Genomic DNA, 8,906 nt, shown 5'->3' with positions numbered 1-8,906 from the left:
AATATCCCATAGTGCTTGACACCTAAATAATTTAGAACCTTCTCTCTTTTGAAAGAGAGAGACAGTGTAAGGGGCCAGCCAGGAATTCAGATGCGTGCCATTTTAAGTGGATATGTTTTTGAAAGCACACAGCTATCTTCTGGTTCCCTAACAGATAGTTCAGCTTTCTAAAATTATGTGATGGTGGTAATTTTATTTTTAGCTATTTAACCATTGTTAGGAAAATTAAATGTACAGAATTCAAAAATGGCTTGCTAACTAACTGCTGTGGTTTGTTCTTTGTATTATTTTATCTCCAGATCAGTCGTATTGTCATCGGCTGCAGCACGACATGTACTTTCTCACAAGCAATAGCCGACTGAATGAGCAAGTAGTTGATAAAATTATTCTTCAGCTTAACAGAGTCTACCCCCAAATTCTTACCAATGCAGAAGCAGAAAAGGTAAATTGATGAATTTTACTGTATCTCTGAATGTTGCATTGTTTTTGTGGGTCAGTAGCTCAGCTGCCCTCTTTCTGACTTGACTCTTGGTGCCACATGCAGCAAGTCTTCCTCATAGAATCATAGAATGGTTTGGGTTGGAAAGGACCTTAAGATCATCTAGTTCCAACCCCCTGCCACCACACACTAAACCATGTCACCCAAGACTCCATCCAAGCTGGCCTCACTTCTTACTTGCTGACCAGTTGTATCTGGCTTCTTACATGAGAGAGTCATGGGGCTGGCATATTCCCTGTGCCAAGGTGTTGTGAGAGAGGCCACTCTCTTCGTTAGTAACTTAATGCCACCATTCCAGCCATGACGACTGACACTGCGTGTGCAGAAGCACGCTATCTTATGACCGCTCTGTGGCATGATTGCACCCATCGTGTGACCAAATGCCCCGCATGCCTGCCTTCTCACATGAGTCATTGTGAGTATTGTCAGATGATCTGTGCTGTATCCAGCTGTGTCCACAAAATCATCTGTATTAGCTTAATCAATTTGAGTTGCTGATTAATGTGATTAATAACTCTGAGTAATGGTAGAGAAGAGGGGCATTAGGCCCATCTGTAAGTGTGGCAGTTGTAGGACAGGGATGGAATTAGTAACACCTTCCAGCAGTGCCACCATGTATGGTGGAAAGCCATCCCCCCTTCACTGCACAAGACTCAGGATTTGGCATAGCAGTATTTTAACTCTGGGAAATATAGGTCCAGCTTTGTCATAATCAAACTCCATGGGATGAGTAGTGGTGTAGAGCAGTGCTAGATCATCAGGTGAGCCAGTCTAGCCACTCAGTTACGATAAACAATGTGACGTGCACAGTGAAAGATCATCTCATTTCCTCAAGAGCTTCAAAGAAAAAAAAGCATAAACACATAAATCTGTGAAATGCAATTTGGGACTTTTGCACGTAGCAGACAGAAATGAACTGCTGTCGCAGAGCTCTAGGGAAGTTTCTGTCAGCTCTATTAAGTGTTTAGGAAGCTTACACTCAGCTGTATCTGGTAGACCTTGCGGAAATTTTGGAATTTTGTCAGAGTAAGGAGTATTGTATATAAGGTATGTTGCATTTCTGTCCCAATAGAGCAGGAATTGATCTTAAGTATACCACAAAGGTTATTTACTGTACTGGTCTGAAACACAGTGCTTTGCTGAGAATGGCTTTAGTCATTTTCCAAATAAGCTGAAATCAGTTTGATGTGTGTAGGGTAAATGTTTTCATTCTCATTGTAAGGTCTCCTAATATTTATCACATTTTGGGCTACATTAAAAGGGTACTTTCTTGCCATGTTGCCTGAGTATTGAGAATTTGTACATGTTGCAGCATTTGATTGTGCTGGAAGCAACGAAACACAAAATATTAGAATGATGAACACATATTGGGATAAATGTAAGCAGTGTAAACGACCTTCCTGGGTGATCATTACTAGGCAACTAAGGGAAAATTTGAAAACAGAAAACTTTATTGTGAGATTTGTTGTTATTTTCTATCAATAGCTGTCAGAATCAAATTATAGAATAACAAGCACTGTGTTAGTTTGAATGCAGGGAAAACACATTCAAACAGAGAGTAACTGTCACTTTATCAGGACAGAAAAAGGAATGAGGGAGGGCAGAGGCAGTATGCTCTCCATCAGCAGTGCTAACCAGATTGAGCTCAGTGTCCTGAAGACTGCTGTGCAATACATGTGTGTCCTTTTTAGGTTCCCCTCATTTTTTGACCCGTTCTTTTAGCAAAATGTAAAATAAGCTCCATATCTTCACTCCATCACATATTGTAAAGTGGTGTAAAATTGATGTCCAGCTGCTGTCATCTCTCTTCTGATGTGTGCTTTTCTCTTACAGTTCAGGAATCCAAAGGCATCACTCCATACCAGACTTTCAGATCTGATAAAGCACCTTCAAAAAAAAGGAGAGAGACACTGCCAAGAGTTTTACAGAGCTCTACAGATCAATGCTGAACAGCTGTATAATGATCTGCCAAGCAGGAAGGTCTTGAGTAAGTTGATTTGTAAATTGATTGGGTTGTGGATTTTCTCATCGGTGTACTACGAAACCTCATTTAAGATGAGGTTTAGGTTATTTAAATAAGGTATTTAGGTTATTTAGATATTTTTTGGGGTATACCTTAATTTCTTCTGACTGGAATTTTCCAAAAGCTGTAAGATTTGACTGCATAGTTCTTATTTGTTGCCTAGTGTGAGCAGATCCAAACACTTTGATTTTTTTGCAGTATGAAAGATGTCTTTAAAAGAGTTTAAGTGCAACATGTAAGACAGCAAGATAACTTATGAACCACTGCTTCTTAATGACTTGTTTATTTCCTATGTGTTTATTCTGACTAGTAGCATATGAGAACATTACAAAGCTCAAATTTGTTAAGCTCAGAATTCTAGTGGCCCAGAAGCTTGGCTTTCCCTCCATCCATGTATCTCCTAGTTGTGTCTAGTTTCAAGTGAAACAAACATTCATAGGCCCTTGCGATGATGAACTGTGATGTTAGGCATTTAGGATTTGGTTTGTGCAGCTGACACCTTACTTATGTCCATTAACTGCCCGCCCCCGACTATATATATATATCTGCTTCAGGAGCACTGAGGCTCAAACAGATTTGATTCTGTACTGCAAAGGAGCTGATTTCTTTAATGGAAAGTATCAAGCCTGGCTTGCCAGGGATAATGCTTGCTATGTGTTGGTGTTTGGTAGTTGGTTTGGGTTTGTTTCCCCCCCACTCCAGCCTGATGAACTGGAGAAAAGCGTAATGTTCCAAATGGATGGGAAGTGTGTTCAGGCATCCTGCATACTGAAATGACTTAAGGAGCTTGAAGGAGAGCTCTCACATTTCAGTTAAACAAGCTGCAAAGGGAATGCAGTTTAAGAAATCCTTATAAAGTATCTAATAGCTCTCATGCTTCACCGGTCACTTTATTTCTAGTTGTAAGAAACTCTACAGTTAGGTGCCAGGGGCTATTTTAGACATGTGGGTCAAAAACTCCATTGAGACTCAAACCTTTACACCAGAAGTCCATAGGTTAGACCTCTTTTATTTCTGGAGTGAAAATGACATGTAAATTGTAGTTACCTTTGAAGATATGCATTGCGTAGCTTCATTTGGCCTTTCATTTTGAAGGATGAGTTTTGTTTCTACTCAGCTCAAATACATACCAGTGGAAGACTGCAACATTGTCCTGCCTGCACAGGGAGGCTGCAAAGTTACCCCAGGTCTCCAGATCCATACGTGAACCTTCTTGAACTGGGAAGTTTGGGCTCATCCCTGTTTCAGACTCTCAGATGAATATGAATCCCAGTTGATTCAGCCTTGCAGCAGCTTTAAGGCAGTGCCTTTGAACTGATACTCACCTTGCAGAAGTCATGCCGTTTGAGGAAGCAGGCTTTTAAATCAAATAGTCTTGGATCTGTTGTTTTGACTCAGGTAGAGCTCAAGAGTGACAAGTTTGTCTGCCAGGCTGACTAGAAGGCAGCAGACAGCCTTTATTAATTAAAAGCAACTTAAGAAGTCTTAGTGTAGTCACTAAGAATGAAACTTCAAGAGTGTGTCAATGGTATAAGAGTTTAAGCTCTGTTAAATGTTCAATTAACACCTTCTACAAGCCATTTCTGAAAATGTGTATTGACATACTGGTATGCAGTAGCCAAAGCCTGACTACATCCCATATAGATGGTCTGATTTCAGCTGGGTACTAGAAATGGCATAGCTGTGACCATGTTGATCTGTATGTTGTTACACTCCCTTATGTTACCATCCTCAGAACAATGAGAATAATTTAAATAACGGAGTGAAAATACCACTACATGCTGAGATTCTGCAGTATTGACCTGAGGAGGAAATAATGAAATGATTGTGTTAATATGTTTGTAACTAAAACAAATGTCTGCATTCTGGATTGAATGGTCAATAGATGTGCAGCATTTTAAGCTAAAGTCACAAACAAATTTATTCTTTAGCAAAAGCTTTCTTTTCAATATGAGGTGCTATTTCTCATTTGAGTGAACTTGGACATTCTGAATATTGAATGCATTGTCCTTCAGACCTCTAACATACAATTTTTATTGTATTGTAAATTTTTATGTTACTCATGTTACTCATAGGAGTAGTTATTAGTCAAATGTAGCACAGAATTGCTATAGAATTGACACTAGAATTTGCAAATGTGAAAAAAAAAGGAAATCCCTAACATGGGGACTGTGTTCTAAATGCAGATTGAAGTGAAATAAGCAGCTTTATGAACGCCTGGGGAAATCACTGGGGAGGACACTGATGAATTATGGCCAGGATGGAGTTTTGTAATAGGTTACATGCAGGTATATATATGAAAAATGTCTTTCAGAGGAAATCCTTTCAAAGATCATAGAATCCTAGAATGGTTTGTGTTGAAGGGACCTTAAAGCTAATCCAGTTCCACCCCCCGCCACGGGCAGGGACACCTTCCACTAGAGCATGTTGCTCCAAGCCCCTGTGTCCAACCTGGCCTTGAACACTGCCAGGGATGGGGCAGCCACAGCTTCTCTGGGCACCCTGTGCCAGTGCCTCAGCACCCTCACAGGGAAGAACTTCTGCCTCAGAGCTCATCTCAGTCTCCCCTCTGGCAGGTTAAAGCCATTCCCCTTGTCCTGTCCCTACAGGCCATTGTTGAAAGCCCCTCTCCAGGTTTCCTGTAGCCCCTTTAGGTATTGGATTTACTTCAAATTTTTTTAAACAACTTTAAAATTTGTTCTAGAACAAAATTTCTTTGCTTCCAGTTTAATATAGTGCAAGTGAAGTGTTGAGTAATGTCTCAGAATTCCACTAGAGGGTGGGTAAGGCCCATGGCATGGGCAGCTTCCGAGCTCTGGAGCCAAACAGGATCTTCCGAGTGACTCAAAGTGGTTTTATTTCTCTCAGTGCTGACATAGACTAGAAAGATGAAGGATCAGATCAGCCCCACAGTGATAGCCTTACAAAAGTGCAGAGATTTGGCTGTGCTGTGAAGTATGAAGATCTCTTAGCTGAAGTACGTAGGGAGGCCATCCCTCAAAATGGGCAGGCTGTGTAGGATTGCCATTGATCTCAGGTGTGCTGTGGAGGCTTGGCATCAATCCTTTCCCCTTCAGCGAGTCTCAGCCTCTGCAGCAAAGTGCTTCAGGTGTCTCTGTTCTGCTTGAACACCATGTCCCTCATTCCCCCAAGGGGATGCATTTAGCATGGAAGGTAGATGTTCACCACTAGTGTTGGCTGGCAGCAGGTCCCCTGTGCTGACTTGGTGTCCAAGGCAGTTTTCCAAGGCACCTTACGTAGCTCCAGATTGTCATGTAAAAGAAGGAGATCAGTTGACACCAAACAGTCTCAAATTCTGCCCTGTTGACAGCCAAATCTGGATCTCTCACTTCTTACCTTTTTTTTAACCACAGAGAGGTTTGGCTCAGAAAGTTGTTGTGCAGAGTCATGATGCATTAAGGGAAAGTGATTACCATTTATGGCGACAGCAGTGCTTTTCCATGTTGCACACGTGTTCTGCAGGTGATGTTATTTCCAGATCTATATGGCAAAGGCACCTCTAAAAGAGCTGCAGGTCTTTCTGTCCAAAGCAGAAACTCCTTCATTGCTGCTGACTACTGAACACCTTCTCTTAAGGTCAACCTCTTTTTCTACTAGAATTAGCAGAAAGATAGAGGTAAAAATTATTTGCGCCAAATTATTTGCACCTAGAACCTGCAGACTTTCAAAGAAGCTGAATGCGTCTTTAGCCAAACCCAGAACTTGGATCAATAATCTGCACCAAGCATTTTGTTCCAATTGCTTTATCTGCCAGATACATCAATGCTCAGAGATTTACTCAAGAACAGAAAGAATGGCAATGCATTAAATTACAAGGGTGTTTTCAGATTAGCAGATATTAACAAATCATTTGTATTCATTACAATGAGAATTTCTGGCATTCTGGAAGGATTAGCTCCTATTTTCCTCATTTGGGAAACAAGTGTAATGTTACTTATGTGGTTAAGTGCTTAACCAGATCCAAGGTGTCGCTGCAGCTATTTATAGTTGTATTCAAATGACTGTGTGCCTGTGTCTTTTGATCAGCGTATAACCAGATTTAACTGTAGTGATGATCTACCATTGGAGGGGTTTATATTTTATATCCAAATTGGATATTTTTCTGAAATGTATTGTTTTGCACAGTTTTGCATGTGCTGATTATGTTTGTTTGCTTGAGCCAAGTACTAACTTTTCATGTGTTGCTTTTATTTCTAGAAACCACAGATTCCACAGAGATAGACACTGGCAAGGAGAAATATATACTAAATGACAGGGGTAAATAAATGCATACAGTGTCGCCGGATGGAATGGCTTTTCAGATTATGATGCAATTTATTTTATCATGTAATTTGCATTTCATGTAACTGTCTGTTTTATGATGTCATTACTGTCATTCGTTAAACGGAATTAATGGAGGAAAACGTACTGACCTGCAGTTGTGGAAACCAGTGCCAGGAAATTCAAGAGACTGTAGAGCTTAATCAATATTTACAATGGTATTTTTGCTTACACTGTTATAGCTAAACTCCTAATTTCCTATGATTTCTTCAACGCTTGAACAACAGGTCTATTCAGCTGCTGCTGCTGCTAGCATTTTGCATAAGGCTGTCAGTAATTTTTTTATGTACCTTTAAACATTTTTTCTTTTTTTTTAAGCTTTCAATATATGTACAAATCATTTGAAAACAAAGGTAGAAAGGAAGATGAACAAGGATGAACTTAAATATATTTTCCTTAGGAAAATATGTTAATTTTTTTCCCCTTTTTCTGTTCAATGCCCAGATTGCAGAGGCAAATATTTTATTCACTGAAAAATACTGTGAGAAGGAATTGAACTTCTGAAAGAAAGTGGGAGAATTTTCAAAATGTATAATGAACTATTTTGTTGTTGAAGTTTAATTGATGTTTATTTAGTAATTTGGATACAATTATGAGAGCCTAAAAGCACCTTCTATGCACTTTTTGTCAGTTTTCCCCAAGATAAAACTGAAACGAGGGGCAGAAACACAGTAACTCAATGTATATTTTTGCCTTTGTTGTTGCTTTGAATATTGAACCAACCTGCTACTCAGATTTTTCACATTGCTATTGCTGACTGCAGGGTAACAGTACAGGAGGAACAGAAAGTGCTTGGGAATAGGAAGATGAAATCATTTCTGATTTTACTCATGCTGATGAAAGAGCTGGCCCCAGACTGGAGGTCATCTGGCTGGTAGCCACCCTCATTGGGAGATGACATCCAAAGGAACAACCACGTCTTTGCTCTGTTGCCATTTCCTCCATGACCTTAACCATATGGTCAGCTCCACTAATATGTTAGTCTGCAGTACCTTTGTCCTTAAATTGACAGGTTCAGTTCAATTGTAGCTATATTCATAGTGAAGAAGTAAATACAATGGAATAGTAAATAATAAAGCAGCAGTTATAACTCTTTATGATTTTTTTTCTGTGGAGAAGTATGAATTAGAAAGGTTTAATTGAACATCAGTAATGAACATCAGTGTTAATCTGCATGTAGTTCCAGGCAGCACATGAGGAAACATTTCCAGTGGGAGATTTGTCTTAGGTGTGTGTGTGGCTGTGCATTTCTATGGCCAGAGAATTGTAAGCAGGAACAAGAATATTTGTTCTTGGCATGAAGGTGGAATTTGTGATACATATGTAGGAAAAACCCAAGACCCTAGGAACCTGCTTCTGAGGGACTGCAGTTTCCTGTGATGTGCTTGTGTCCACAGGCAGTGCATTGGCCCAGGGGGGCTATTCATAGAGTAAACTGCTACACTGTGTGGTGAGGTCCCAGTTGTATGGTTAGTATTTTGTTGTAGAGTTTAAAGGTATTTTTGCACAAAGTTTTAGAGTAAGAAAACATCTAAGGAAGCTTTCACTTACATTTCAGAGCGCATAGCTAGATGAACTGGAGCAAACAGTGAATGGTGTCAAAGCAATTGTAGTAAAATCAATTACAGTGGAATAAATGTGCTTCATAGTACACTAGCTACAGAGCATATATAACGGTGAATGTGTTAGCTTCATTTGAATACACTCAATTCTGCGTATTAATAGCCATTGATGATTTAGGAACTGAGCTAAACTTCAGCTGCTCTCTTGTGTCTCAGTGTGTTTCCTTTTTCGTTTCCTTTAGGTCCGGTATTTTTCCTCGCTTGCTTTAGCGTTGCTGCAGGATTTGCATTGTTCTGGTACTGCTGTAACTCAGGTAATCTACTCGAGTGGTTTTCGTTGGGGTTGCCCTACTCCAGTGTGGGCCAGGAGAGCAGGATGCCTCTTGGTCTGACATTGCTTAGAGTGGGTCAAGGTGTCGTTATTCATTAATGAGGTCAGGATACAAATTGCGCTTCAGACATGCTGAGATATAAATAATGG

The 8,906-nt window shown here is 40.0% G+C and overlaps 1 protein-coding gene across 2 annotated transcripts in view; it reads left to right on the top strand.

The window, feature by feature from the left end:
* Positions 1 to 304: 304 nt before the first annotated feature.
* LOC104402127 (chromosome unknown open reading frame, human C9orf89) overlaps positions 305 to 8,906 on the top strand; it is a 12,276-nt gene continuing 3,674 nt past the window's right edge. Inside the window, exons 1-4 of one of the 2 annotated variants that reach the window (XM_010009915.1) lie at positions 305 to 442; positions 2,333 to 2,486; positions 6,741 to 6,800; positions 8,668 to 8,739. In XM_010009915.1, coding sequence (XP_010008217.1) covers positions 332 to 442; positions 2,333 to 2,486; positions 6,741 to 6,800; positions 8,668 to 8,739 — 397 coding nt within the window. In that variant the 5' untranslated portion in view covers positions 305 to 331. The remainder of the gene's footprint in view (positions 443 to 2,332; positions 2,487 to 6,740; positions 6,801 to 8,667; positions 8,740 to 8,906) is intronic. The other variant, XM_010009916.1, reaches the window with a different exon arrangement.

This window comes from Nestor notabilis, unplaced genomic scaffold, assembly GCF_000696875.1.
Source record: "Nestor notabilis isolate BGI_N333 unplaced genomic scaffold, ASM69687v1 scaffold13152, whole genome shotgun sequence".
In the NCBI taxonomy this organism is placed as follows: domain Eukaryota; kingdom Metazoa; phylum Chordata; class Aves; order Psittaciformes; family Psittacidae; genus Nestor; species Nestor notabilis.
Note: the sequence above shows the minus strand (reverse complement) of the source record. Positions and strands in the feature narration are given on the sequence as shown.